At 31.2% G+C, this 14,494-nt stretch overlaps 1 protein-coding gene across 3 annotated transcripts in view; it reads right to left on the bottom strand.

Annotated features, from left to right (window-relative positions):
* Positions 1 to 14,494, bottom strand: part of su(r) (dihydropyrimidine dehydrogenase su(r)) — a 107,851-nt gene that overhangs the window by 35,426 nt on the left and 57,931 nt on the right. For all 3 annotated transcript variants that reach the window (XM_080172367.1, XM_080172366.1, XM_080172365.1), the window contains exons 21-30: positions 13,077 to 13,127; positions 12,846 to 12,904; positions 12,426 to 12,506; positions 9,500 to 9,557; positions 9,147 to 9,195; positions 8,659 to 8,738; positions 8,261 to 8,328; positions 6,480 to 6,523; positions 6,147 to 6,235; positions 490 to 575 (exon numbers count right to left, since the gene is read on the bottom strand). In XM_080172367.1, coding sequence (XP_080028493.1) covers positions 490 to 575; positions 6,147 to 6,235; positions 6,480 to 6,523; positions 8,261 to 8,328; positions 8,659 to 8,738; positions 9,147 to 9,195; positions 9,500 to 9,557; positions 12,426 to 12,506; positions 12,846 to 12,904; positions 13,077 to 13,127 — 665 coding nt within the window. The remainder of the gene's footprint in view (positions 1 to 489; positions 576 to 6,146; positions 6,236 to 6,479; positions 6,524 to 8,260; positions 8,329 to 8,658; positions 8,739 to 9,146; positions 9,196 to 9,499; positions 9,558 to 12,425; positions 12,507 to 12,845; positions 12,905 to 13,076; positions 13,128 to 14,494) is intronic.

Here is a 14,494-nt window from a genome sequence, read left to right as displayed (position 1 = left end):
TGACGTACATCATTCAACCAATTAGAGCGTAGGTAGTTTCCAATCCAGCTATCCTATTGGTCAAAATTTATTAACTTAAATCGTATTTGCGCCTTTAAATAAAGAATTATATAAAAAACGAATTTTATAAAAAGTCCTTAAAATTTTATGCAGATTTCAAATCTATTATATTGATTAAAAATCTTTAAAACTTTTATAGTCTACTAAGGGTAACAAATTGAAGGTTGCGTGATTATATTCTGACGAATAGCAACAGCATTTGTCAACTATATGCAATTGTATGGGGAGGGGAAACTTAAACTTGCTAACCACTACTCTATTGGGCACCCTGAATTTTTATAGAGTAGGGTCCAAGGCAGAATAACTTTATATCAATCAACTATCTCTTTTATAGCACGACATTTTGGTAGTTTTAACGTATTTAGTTATGCCACAATTTAAGTCGAGATTCGAACCCGGATAAGTCGCGAGTTTTGAAAAGAAACTTACTCGACGATGTTGGTTACATTGGGTGTCATCTTGGCAAAGAATGGAATCTTAGTTACATCTCTCACCCATTTGCAAATATTTCGCACCTGAAATTAAAAACAGTCAAATTGATTGCAATATTTGGCGTTTTCCATCAAAGTGGCTTGTCGAGAACAAATAAAGTGAAAACAAGGATGACAACATCCATAAGTAGCGAAGCTCAAAATTTATTGATAGACATCAGGAAAAAATAATCTTATGAGTATGTTAAAAAGACATAAATGAATTATCTAGCACCCCAACCAATTATTATATATTTAAAAAACTTTATAGAAATGTGTAGAATGTTGACTTAATTAATCCCTAAAAATTCCAGCCGTTTATCTTGAACAGGAATGGAGATAATCATGAAAACTTGAAAAACTAGGAATCGATCTAGCACCCCAATCAATATACAAATCTTAATGAAACTTAGTAAAAATATGTAGGATGCAAATTTACTTAATTCCTGAAAATTTCAGTCGTCTGTCTTGAAAGGGAGTCGAGAAAATTACGAAAACAAAAAATCTAGGAATCGATCTAGCACCCCAATTAACAAACATATGGAAAAAACAATGTATAGATTAGATGCGCATTTGTTATGGGAATCTTCACTAAAAATTTCAGCTGTCTATCTTTTATAGGAGCCGAGAAAATCACGTTCCCCCACTTTGTCTCAGACAGACGGACGGACAGACGGACGGACATTTCGAATTATAGAGTAGCTTCGCTACTAATAAAGGGGAGCAGTTTCTCGTTTATTTCTTTATTCAGCATATTGGTTAGTAGGTACCGTAGCCCCGTACGGTTAGGGCACTACATGTATAGACCCCAAAGGGGCAAGAAAAAAAGGGGAAAATAAGGGGATCTTTTGTTTAATTAAACATAATGCACAAATCTCTGCATCTTGATGTAATAATTTGACTAAGATTTAGGACAATATAATTGCACATAATTAAATGTCACAAAAACATTGAAAAATAAACATTGCGTTTTTGATAGAGATAATATAGAACAATATCAATTATTTTAAAAAATTCATATAATAAGCTTTTTAAATGTATTCAAAACATAATGAAGAAGAGAAATGAAAAATGAAACTAATACCCAAAGGTTTAGAAACACGATTTATCATTCGTTGGATTAAAAGCTTGAATAAGTTTATTAAATCTTGATTCATTGGTAGATACTAGTTTGGAATCAATAATTCTTATCTAAAAAAGGAGTATTTTATTTTATCATAGTTGTGTGTATACAAAAATTCACTTTAAATTGTCTTATACCTTAAGATCTCTGAACGTTTTACCACTTTGTGAACTACTAGCGGCTTCGCCCCTAGCCTCTAGGGGCTTTGCCCCAAGAGGTGATAAAAAAAATAATATTTATTGTTTTTAGTGAGAGAATGTTGCTATTCTTTCATTCAAAATAAATGCTGGAATAAAAAATATTTTTTTACAAAGGACCAAGGAAATCTTCTGCAAAAAAAAAAAAAAAAAAAAAAAAAAAATGGACGGGGATTTTTTTGTTTTTTGGGGGGTTGGGGGTGTCCCACCCCCCAAGAAAATAGCTTAAAACCACCACAGGACCAATAGGTATATACCCTGAAGAGTAGAATCCGATTGGTTCAGTGGTTACCGAGATCTTAAGCTTCAGACGGACGGACGGACGGACGGACAGACGGACGGACAGACATCAAGCTACTTTGTATTATAGATATTATGAATAGAAGTTGTGTCGAGTAAGAATTTAAGTCAACTTTTTATACAGGGTACGGCACATAAATCCGGACTTTTTTCAAACGGCCATAGCGTCAAAACTACTTGACCAATTAGGACGTTTGACCCCACTATAAAAAGCTTAGGTAATGACCTTTTAGTACAAAAAAATCTTTGGGCGATGATGGACGTGTTTTCCGAGCTGGCTGCGCATATGTTCAACAAGGCAGATTCGAAATGCGCTGGTGGTTTAATCTTGATTCTCGACTCAGCCCATCTGTAGGTGAGATAGGCATATGAAACTTGCTGGAGATACTGTTAGATACATAAAGAAGACACTAGAAAAGACTAGAGCTAGACACTAGAAAAGACTAGAGCTCTCTATCTGAAATGGCTTGGCCGTAGTACTCCAGCAAAATGAAACGTGGCAGATTTTAAGATGTGAAAAACGTCAAAAATCGTGAAAAATTGCTAATATTTCTCGGTTCTCGATTTCAAGGACCCATATGGAACTTTTAAACTCATTTAAGACTATGTATTGCGCTTACAACCCTAGCTGAATCATCATGCCATTTCCAAAAAAATAAAAAAACGTCTTTATAGCTCAACTGTGGTCCAAATAAGAGCCTCCGTGTCTAAGGGTAGCTTGAAAGTTGGGTTAATTTGGATCCTGCAGTTACTCACGTTCCTAAGGAAATGTGGCCTCCCAGCAGCCTGAGCTTAATTCAATGGACTTTTAAGCCTAAAGCTACTTTGAAGCATGCACCAATAAACGTGCCCATATCACAAAGACCTCCCTCATTGCCCCTATCTAGGAGAACTTCGCCAGCTTGGCCATGTACATTTTGACCTGGGCCTGCCGACGGTTGAGGAGGCGGTGAATGAGACTGGCAGCCATTTTTTTGAATAATCTAATAGTCAAATACCTATTCTGCCTCTCAAGTTTTAAAATTCAATAAAATCTTTAAAATTGACGATTTTATGTTCATTTGTTTAAAAATTGTAAAAAGTCCGGATTTATGTGCCAAACCCTGTACTCCTTTAAGGACCACAAATTCTTGAACATAATCCTGTACACGATCCGTCCGACGCATAATCATAAAGAAGTTGTATCAACTTTTTTTTTTATAGCTAGCCGGTCCTTTTAGTAAGTAGTAGATGTAAAATTTTTCATAGAATTCAGATATGCAATCGATTTTTTTGTAGACCTCTTATTTTTTAAGTAATTTAAGTTTAAAAAAAAAAAATTAAGTCGATTTTAAGGTACTAAAATGCAACAAAAAAAAGAAAGAATATGGCCATTATGAACAAAAATAGTAAGATCTTTAATTTGACACCTTACTTTTTCAATTCTGTCAGGTAATTATTGAAAAAATCGATTTTTTTAAACCCACGAGAATAAAAACTTTGAACTCAATTTTATCATTTCACAAGTAAAAAAATATGGGTTCATATATACCTTTAGAATCAGAAAAATATTACGAATCCATTGTAAGCAAAATTGAAAAAAAAAGTTTACAATATAGTATATAAACTACAATAAAAGGAATTATATGAAAATATCATATTATATTGTACAGGCAACGTCTTAACTTTTGAATTGGGTATAAAAATGGGAAGGGGGTATAGAGGGGGTAAAAAAGGGAAGACGATAGTGTTGCCAGAACAAAAAATACAATTGGCCATTTTTATATTTTTATATTTTTTTACTTTTTTTCAATTTTGCTTACAATGGATTCGTAATATTTTTCTGATTCTAAAGGTATATATGAACCCATGTTTTTTATGTCTGTTTGAGAAAATATTTAGGCCTAAAGTTTTTATTAAACCGAGGTTAAAAAAATAGATTTTTTCAATAATTACTCAACAGAATTTTAAAAGTAAGGTGTCAAATTAAAGATCTTACTATTTTTGTTCTTACTGGCCATTTTCTTCTTTTATTTTGTTGCGTTTTAGTACCTTAAAACCGACTTAATTATTTTTTTAAAAAACTTAAATTACTTAAAAAATAAGAGGTCTACAAAAAAACCGATTGCATATCTGAATTCTATGAAAAATTTTACATCTACTACTTACTAAAAGAACCGGCTAGCCATAAAAAAAAAGTTAATACACCTTCTTTATCAATATTCTACGCAATAAAAATAAGCAGTCTACATATATTTTTTTGTTGCTTTATCAACTTGATATATTCTTCAAATGTAGGCCTTAGAATAAAATAAGGCATAATAACATCAAATGGAATATAGAAAACAACTTTTAGAATTTATTATACATATTGCTAAGTATATTTATACGGCTATAAGTGAAAGCTAGTAGAACAAATAATTATTACCTATTAATGGATAGGTCATACCATTACAAAAGTAGTAAGAATTTTTGTCTGAAGCTTAAGATCAGGTTGTTAATTTTAGTAAAGGGTTTCAATACTTAAATTTCTCTTTGAATACGAGTTCCTATATGCTAGGACAGCCACTTTATAGAGATTATAGATAAGAGTTTATAGAAATAGCTATTTATGAGAAACATAACATCTTTAATAATGGTAATGGATTACTCGAGAAATCATAACATTAAATACTCACATCTCAAATGTATTACCATATGCATACATAAAATAATTTGGGGCTATTTTTTATTCATATTAGCGGCTACGCCCCTAGGGGACTCTAAGACACCTGACTGAAAAGGAAGAGAAGGAGGAATTGACTATTATCACTAACTTTAGTTTTTAAAAGAAAAAGAAAAAAAAATAATCAATGTCCCATGGGAGGGTAGAGGTATCGTTATCATATATAGTTAAAAACCTTTCCTAGACCTGTAAAAAAAGAAACTTGATTATTCTAGATTTATAATCAGTCATTAAAATAAATCATTGCATTGCATACAGGGACCTTTGTAAATCTATAACGGACAAATTTCAAATTCAAAACTTATATATTAGACACAGAAAGTTTAAAAGATACACTCATTCTCTTAATCATGCACGTAAAATCCTATTCTTGTAATAAATACATTTTAACAATCATGTCCATAAGTAGCAAAGCAATGACAAAATATCAGAAATAAAATTATTGATTTCAGTTGTAATTTTAAAATTCATACTTTTAAATCCATTCATGATTTAAATAAAATCAATAGACATTGACTTTATTATTGAAGAAGAAAAAAAGGATTAAGTGTGTCTGTTAAGATCTCTTTAACCACTGAACTGAAGTTTAAAGTTATAGGGGAGCCTCTTACAGTTCACGGATATGTTTTAGATTTTTTATTTTTAAATGTAAGTCTTGATTTAGGCTATTGTTTTAGTAACCCTTCCCCTCCTCCACTTTAAATACAGAGTACCTAGATTCTAAGAGCGAAGCAATTAGTAGAATATAGTGTTTGGCCTAGTTACAGAGTAGCTGCACTTTTATAAGATGGGTTAAAGAGAATATAAAAGTTTAATTACAAGATCTAATTAAAGCTGTTAACAAAGGCTAAAAGTTTTCTACATTCTAGGAATAGGAAAGAATAAATATTTTTGTTTCTTTTAGTACTTGATGTCTTGGATATATAGTTAACAAGTACATTACAAGGAAGGGAAGGAACAATGAACTTGTAAATCATACTTGTATCCAAAGTTTTATAGCCTTTGGATTCTTTAATTTAATTTTGAATTGTTGGTAACAAACTATAAGTGTCCAAACTTTCCAACCAATAATTTTAATCAAAAGATTGGAAAATTATGGATATTATTTTAACAATGCGAGCTGAAAAATACATATATACCATTAAAAGAAATCAAAATGTGAAGCATATGATATAACAAAAAGTGAGTGTTCCTTAAATTTGTACCTTTATCTAGAAATAATTAATTCATTCATTGATAAGACCTTAAAACAAAAAGCTTTTGTTTGAATGTAACTAGTTCGGCAAACTTACCATTTCTGGATTCTGACCACAAGCCAGACCCATGCCTCTTTCTCCCATACCATGGGGACAGGACAGGTTCAACTCCAATGCATCAGCACCTAGATATGTATTTATTAGTTTAAATCAAATCAGAAATATATAGATAGTAATATGATTTTAAAACGTTTAAAAATAAGCGTGAGATTTTTCTTTGTGACTAACACTTGCCCTAAGCCTGTATACCCAATATATCCTAAGCTTATCATTAATAAGACCACAAACACATAAGAAAGATATTTCGAAACAAAGGGGAAGGGGGTTTTGTGCTCGAATATTTTAGGAAAACCGCAAAAAAAATTGTACCTGATTCTTCCGCCATTATTGCAAGCTCCTGCCAATCTTCCTTGCTAAAAAAATATTAATATTAACATAATGCTGATTAATACACATGTAAATCTAGAAAATCAATTACAAAAAAATAACTAATTATGCGAAGCAAAGTTAAAGTCTTGTTATTTGAGTTAAACTATTTCATTAAACTAAATTTCTAGTTTTATAATTATATGCCTTTAAGTTTTAACAACAACAAAAAACAAATAATTTGCCGAATACCTTGTCAATACCAAATAATCCTGTTGTTAACAAAGATGACAACATCCACATGTAGCGAACTACTAAAATTTAGGTATTTACAAACGGACAAAGTGAATTACAGAGCAAATATTCATTTGGCATCAAAAAGTTAGCAAAAGAAGGCTAGAGAAAGAAGGAATAAAAGAATGATAGAGAAATACGAAGCCTTCATATAAAAAATGTATATCTGAAAGCTGAATCGTTATTTATTGAATAATTATAATATTGCAGTAGGCCTCCATAATACTGGAGATAATAAAAATATTACTTACCAGTAGGATGCCATAACATTGGAGAAAATAATATTACTTATATGTAAGTAGGATGTCATAACCCTGGAGATTACAACATTGATTACAAGTAGAATTTCATAACACTGCACTGGAGATAATAATATTACTTATATATAAGTAGGATGTCATAACACTGGAGATAATAATATTACTTACCAGTAGGCTGCCATAATACTGAGGATAATAAAATTACTTACCAGTGCAGTAGGCTGCCATAACACTGGAGATAATAATATTACATACCAGTAGGATGCCCTAACACTGGAGATAACAATATTACTTACCAGTAGGATGCCATAACACTGGAGATAACAATATTACTTACCAGTAGGATGCCATAACACTGGAGATAATAATATTACTTACCAGTAGGCTGCCATAACACTGGAGATAATAATATTACTTACCAGTAGGCTGCCATAACACTGGAGATAAAAATATTACTTATATATAAGTAGGCTGCCATAACACTGGAGATAATAATATTACTTACCAGTAAGATGTCATGACACTGGAGATAATGATATTACTTACTAGTAGGCTGCCATAACATTGGAGATGATAATATAACACTGGAGATCAAAATATTACATACCAGTAGGATGCCATAACACTGGAGATAATAATATTACATACCAGTAGGATGATATAACACTGGAGATAATAATATTACTTACCAGTAGGCTGCCATAACAATGGAGATGATAATATCACTTATAAGTTGGATGCCATAACACTGGAGGGAGATAATAATACTACTTACCAGTAAGATGTCAGAACACTGGAGATAACACTATTACTTACCATTAGGCAGCCATAACACTGGATATTACAACATTACTTACCAGTAGGATGTCATAACATTGAAGATAACAACATATCTTACCAATCGGATATCCTAAAATTGGAGATAACAACATAACTTACGAATAGGATGCCCTAACACTGGAGATAACAATATTACTTACCAGTAGGATGCCCTAACACTGGAGATAACAATATTACTTACCAGTAGGATGCCATAACACTGGAGATAACAATATTACTTACCAGTAGGATGCCATAACACTGGAGATAATAATATTACTTACCAATTGGATGCCATAACACTGGAGATAATAATATTACTTACCAGTAGGCTGCCATAACACTGGAGATAAAAATATTACTTATATATAAGTAGGCTGCCATAACACTGGAGATAATAATATTACTTACCAGTAGGATGCCATAACACTGGAGATAACAACATGTTCAGGGAAGTCTTTCTTCAGCTCTTTAACTCCCTAATAAAAATTTTATCTAAGATAAGTTATGTTGGGTAGCCCCGCAGTGTAGGGCACTGTAAGTATAGGTCCGCAGATCTTAATACCTCCCGCATGGGTTAGGCACAGGGAAAATCTTACCTCCCTTATTTTCAATTTTTAACAGAAAAAAATAAGGTGGGGTGTATTATATGTACTCAACAGGCATCATTAGAGGAAAGGTAAAACTTCAACTTGGTATTCTTATTTATAAAGTAATTTCTGTCTTATTTTATCTCAAGTACTTAATATCTACGGACATAGAGGTTAAATATATTCCTGGATTAAATGTCCTTAAAAAATTGTTTATACCTGGCACCAGTAGGCCGCTGTCTTCTCTGAGATAAGTTCAATGTTGAGGAAGGCACCTTGTCCAGGACCATAGCTATGACCTATAACAATATAATTGCTTACCCATGCTTTCTTAGAAAATAAGGGATCTTCAGGAATGACTCTCAAAATTACCCATTCTGTTGATTAAATTATTGATTAAAAAGTTTGGACACTACCATTTTGAACCAACCCATCAAAATTAATTAAACTACCCAAAGTTTTTGATTCAACGACTTGGATAACCTAGTTATATTACTTAGAGTACCAGCGGTATATAAAGTCCAGTTTCCCCTCCCTCCCTGACACTTTTCATGCCTAAATAAAACTAGATTTATAAATAATAGACCTATGGTATAAAAATAAACATCATAAACATAATTTTCAATTATCTGTTCATATCTGTATAATGTCTATGCCAATACTTGTTTGAAAATAAATGAATTTTAAGATCAAAATAGATCACCAACCTGAAGTAGTTCCTCTTACAATTCTAGGAGCAACATTTGTCACAATATCCTAGAAATACATTTTTTTTAATCAGTGGCGTGCCGAAGGGAAGTATAATAAATTTATACACTCAGCCCATAATGGCAAAATTTAGGGGGAGGCATACATCCCCATAGGGCTCCACTCTACGCCAATGCAGAAATCAATCTGAGAAAGCATTGACGTTTAGTATCATTCCATCTGTATATCTGGCACTCAACGAATAGGCAAATATCTAAAAATGATGTTCAAGTTATGTATCTAATTCCGTTAGCAAGTTGGAGATTTTTTAGATGTTTTCATTTGTTCAGATGTAAAAAAAAGGTTTTTATACCTTGTCTAATCCAAAAGTCTTTGTCACAGCAAATCCCCATCCTGCTTCAAATCCACGCCTGAAAATGGAAAAAACAGTATATTAGTCCCAAATCAAGACCTATATCTTAAAACAAGGTTAAGACTTTTTTTCATGTTTCATCTGAGATATTCTTTTCTTTTTGACAAATATAAATATCCTAGGTATTACATAAAGTTGTGAGATTTTTTTATCTGAATCTTAAGACCTCAATATCTTTTGAAACTATTGGGTTCTCTATTTTAGGTAAGCTTAACATAAGTCCTCTGATAGTTTTAGGCTATTTTATTTTCCGATTTAAGTCTTGGAATGTTTTTTAATCTATTTTCTAGACCTTCTCTACCCATTTGAATAAGAGGCCCCTAGATACTAGGGGTGTATCCGCTAGTCTATAATACAAAGTAGAACGATGTCTGTCTGTCTGTTTGTCCGTTTGTTTGTAGCGAAGGATCTCGCTTCGGGTTCTCCTTTACAGGGTAGTTTGTCATAGGTCCCGGTAAGGTTTATATCTATTTTCTTGGGGAGTGGGACACCCCAGCCAACCCCCCCCAAAAAAAAGAAAAATAAAAAATACCCCCCCCCAAGAAAAAAAAATTTTCTTTTGAAGTTTTTCTTTTATATCAAAATACGAAAAATTTGTTTGAAGGGGCAAACCCGCTAGTAATATATAAACAATCTCATAAAGTATCAATAAAAGGTTTCGTGAATTTGATTACATACATATTTCAAAATAAGCATAGATTTTTTTTAAATTGTGAATTTAGAGGACAATATAATTTAAGTAATTTTGCTTAAATACTAATATTAACGTTATGTCTATCTGTGTATTTGTCTGTATGTTTGTACCAAAGGATCTCGCTAACCGCTGAACAGATTAGGTTCTCCTTTACAAGGTAGAATATCATAGGCCCTGGGAATGTGTATAACTGTTTTGGGGAGTGTAGCCGCTAGTTACTAATATAGGAATATTTTAGAAGCGAAGCTTCTTCACTTTTTACCACTTCACTTCTCTTAAGTGTCCTTGCCTTACTCTCCCTCTCTATGCCTACTTTCTTTACCATCCCTTTTTAGTAGCGAAGCTACTCTATAATTTGAAATGTCCGTCTGTCCGTATGTCCGTCTTAGTTTGGGGGAAACGTGATTTTCTCGGCTCTTATACAAGATAAAAGGCTGAATCTTTTTGACAACATTCCCATTATCAAGAAGCACAATTAACTATAAAACATCAATGGCGATAGGACCGCTTTTTAGCAGGTTTTAGGCTATTTTTGTATTTTTCACATTTTTCTCCATATCTTTGGTGTTTATGGTCCGATTTCCAAAATTTTTTCAGTTATAGAATCAAAATTAAATTTCCTGTCGTTTCAAGAAAACAACTATGACGGTCAGACTGCCTTTAAGCAGGTTTTAGGCTATTTTTGTATTTTTCACATTTTTCTCCATACCTTTGGTGTTTATGGCCCAATTTCCAAAGTTTTTTCAGTTATAGATATCAAAATTAAATTTCCTGTCGTTTCAAGAACACATCAATGGCGGTCAGACTGCCTTTTTGCAGGATTTTGGCTATTTTTATATTTTTCACATTTTTCCTCATATCTTTGGTGTTTATGGTCAGTTTTTTTTATTTTTGTAGTTAAAAATATCAAAATTAAATTTCCCGTTGTTCTGAGCATCCAGTATGTAATTTACTTTGACCGTCAGTCTGTTGGTCATAGTACTGAAATATAAATAAATATTAAGAAATTAAAAACAAATGTTGAAAAGGTTTCGTGATTTTTTCCTAATATACATGCTTTTGTCAACTAATATATAAATTCTTATTTAATTGTTTATGCTTCGCTACTTATGGATGTTGTCATCCTTGTTTTTCTACTCTTTCCCTTCACTAATCTTCATATTTATTCATTCATACATAAAAAACCTAAATCTTTTTCTAATTTTATTAAACTAACTAATTTAATTAAAATGTAACTGATTTTCTCTGTGTTTTCCTAGATTGGATAATCAAAAAATAAAATTTTGCTTTTCAGGTACGTGTACTATTTTGAAAAGTTCTTTATCACCACCTCCTCTCAGATTTGTAATATCTGATCTATACCTAAAGTATAATTGACTTTTAGTTTTCTACTAAGCAGTTAAATACAATATGCATGTACTAACGGCTGCGCACACAGAGACTCAATTTTATACAACATTTTTAAGATTTTGATGTTAGTAAATAATAATTATTTACAGTGATAATAACTTATGTACATTGCTATTTGTAAACTAGAAGTTGATTTTGACGTTGAATTTTAAATAAGACTTTAACCATGCAGGATCTTTTCCATAAAATTTAATGAATTGAAGAGAGGGGATAATGGATACTAAATTGGCAAATGTGAGGTTTTGCAGTTTGTTTTTATCTGACAGACCTGAATAAAATTTTAATTTTCCGGCATTACATTCATGTACCTTGAATATATTTAAATCTCTCTACTAAAAATGTCTTTTTAATTTTCTAACCATATATAAAACAAGGTTGTCATTAAAAAAGCGCAGCTCCAAAATCAAACGAGTACAAACGAGCATTAACGGTTGCAGAAAGGCAAAATATTCATCTTTTAAATAAATAAATTTGTTTTTAAGACTTGATTAAAGATATGCTTCGCTTATAACATATAATATCTAGTATTCCAAAAATCAAGGGTATAGAATGATTAAATAATTTACAACATTATTTTAACTTTTCAAAAAGACAAAATAATCATGTTTATAATGGACCTAATAACGTGGGTGTTTATTATGTAGTTGTTACGTTTTCTAAATAGTTACAGGAATCATCATGCCAAGTTTGAAATCGATTCTGTGCCTAAAAGAATTAATGAAAACTGAGTACAGGTATCTATCTTTCTATCTGTCAATATACCTGATCATACCACAAGTGGTAGCTGGAGGAGCAGAGGCTAACCCGTAAGGATTAGGAAACTTGATTCCACAAACATCAACACTAAGTAAAAATATGCGTAATTATAGTAGATTTTAAATTGTGTATAGGTCTCGGTGTTTTAAGATCTCTAAACTAACATATCTGTAAGTTTTAATGCAACTTCTTTTTTTAATATATGCAGGTTTAAGGCTATTTCATTTACTGTGGTGTTTTTAGAAGGTATTGGAAGGGGGTAATAGGTGAATCCCCTATTTTGTTGCAAAATTTTGCCTTTATATTAACTACTACAATCCTCCATCCCAAAAATTTAACTAATTAAGAGCTCCATATGAGATAAATTCTCCCCCCCCCCCCAATTACCCCCTTCACCCTACAAAAAGAAACTTTTGAAAATGTAACCTGATGTCAACTTGATCAATATCAGTATAAAACTTGGGAAGTTTAGGAGTTGTCTCGACCTGTAGAGATTAAAGAAGATATTATAGTAAGAGGATTTTTAGTAGGAAGATTTTTGAATCACTTTTTATCATTTTATTGGCCTATTATTTCATTATTTATAGACATACAATATAATACACCGAAAATACTTTTATTTAGTAATAAAAAATATGTTGTTTTCTAAGTTTTTACCTTGATATTATGAAGCCCTTGAAGATATTTATGGATAGACCAGGCTGCGATCTAAAATAAACAAGTCTAAAATTTTTATTTTAAATACAAAGCTAATGCTTTCAAAAAAGCGCAATTTTATAACAGTTTGTTAAAATTGTTGAGTAAAAGTTAATTGAGAGAAAAGTACATGGAATTAATTAACCATAAATATGATAATTATATTGTTTTACGTCTTGTATAATAGTACCTTTATAAAAAATAACAAGTCAAACAAGGATGACAACATCCATAAGTAGCGAAGCACAAAATTTCGTGAATGGGACTGACGGTCATTGTTGTTTTTTTTCAAACGACGGGAAATTTAATTTTGATATCTTTAACTGAAAAAATTTTGAAAATCGATTAATAAACACCAAAGATATGCCCAGTCAAACATGCGTCATCTCTCCAAAAAAATTAAATGACAATTTCAAATTCATAGAAATGATAGGAATCTTTTTTTCATTAAAAATGAAAAATAAATGACCAGCATTTTTTTTTCATTTTTGTAATTTTCCCCCAAATGCCAGAAAGATGAAAAGAATGTTTTTTTCATTGAAAATGAAAAGTGAATGACCAGCATTTATTTTTCATTTTTGTAATTTTCCGAAAAATGACCTGGCATTAAATTTTCATGTTTGACTTTTTCCAAATTATGCCAAGAATCTTCATATCATTAAGAGATGAAAAATAAATGCTGGTCATTTACTTTTCATTTTTTTCATGAAAAAAACATTCCTGTCATCTTTTTTTCATCTAAATGACTTTCATTTAATTTTCATGATATTTTTTTTCTATATTACATTGTTAGAAAAAATCCCGCTAGAGGTCTCAAATTTAAATTTTAAAAGTGGGAAAAGTTCATTAAAAATAAATTTAATTAAAATTGAGTAATTATTATGTTATTAGAAAATATAATGGAAATATTTTTTAACATGAAAGGAATTTTTTAACATTCATTTAAAATAAAGAAATCTTATTTGAATTACAATTTCAATTACTCATATAAACGGCTTAATTCAGTGTCAACTACAACACATTATTTATTTTAGTAATATCTTTGGCCATCATACTTAGGTACATGTGGCAAGTCCTTGGATGCTGCTTTACATTATATATTATTTCCGTTAAAAGATGACCTGGCATGTAAATTTCATTTCTCTACAAACATGACTGTCATTTAAAAGTCAGGTCTCCGCAAAAATGATTGTCATTTAAAATTCATTACTATAATCATCAAAATCGGTGCCATTTTAGAAGGGAGTTGATTCTGAAATATCCCTGATTTTCATTTTTCTGGCATGATGATTTTAAATGAATAGATGTAAGCGAAAAAGATGAAAATTAAATGAATTTTAATGAAAATGTTAGCTGGGTGGGGGAAAATGTAAAAAATA

This window comes from Acartia tonsa, chromosome 9 (assembly GCF_053477335.1).
Source record: "Acartia tonsa isolate MP-2025a chromosome 9, ASM5347733v1, whole genome shotgun sequence".
In the NCBI taxonomy this organism is placed as follows: domain Eukaryota; kingdom Metazoa; phylum Arthropoda; class Copepoda; order Calanoida; family Acartiidae; genus Acartia; species Acartia tonsa.
Note: the sequence above shows the minus strand (reverse complement) of the source record. Positions and strands in the feature narration are given on the sequence as shown.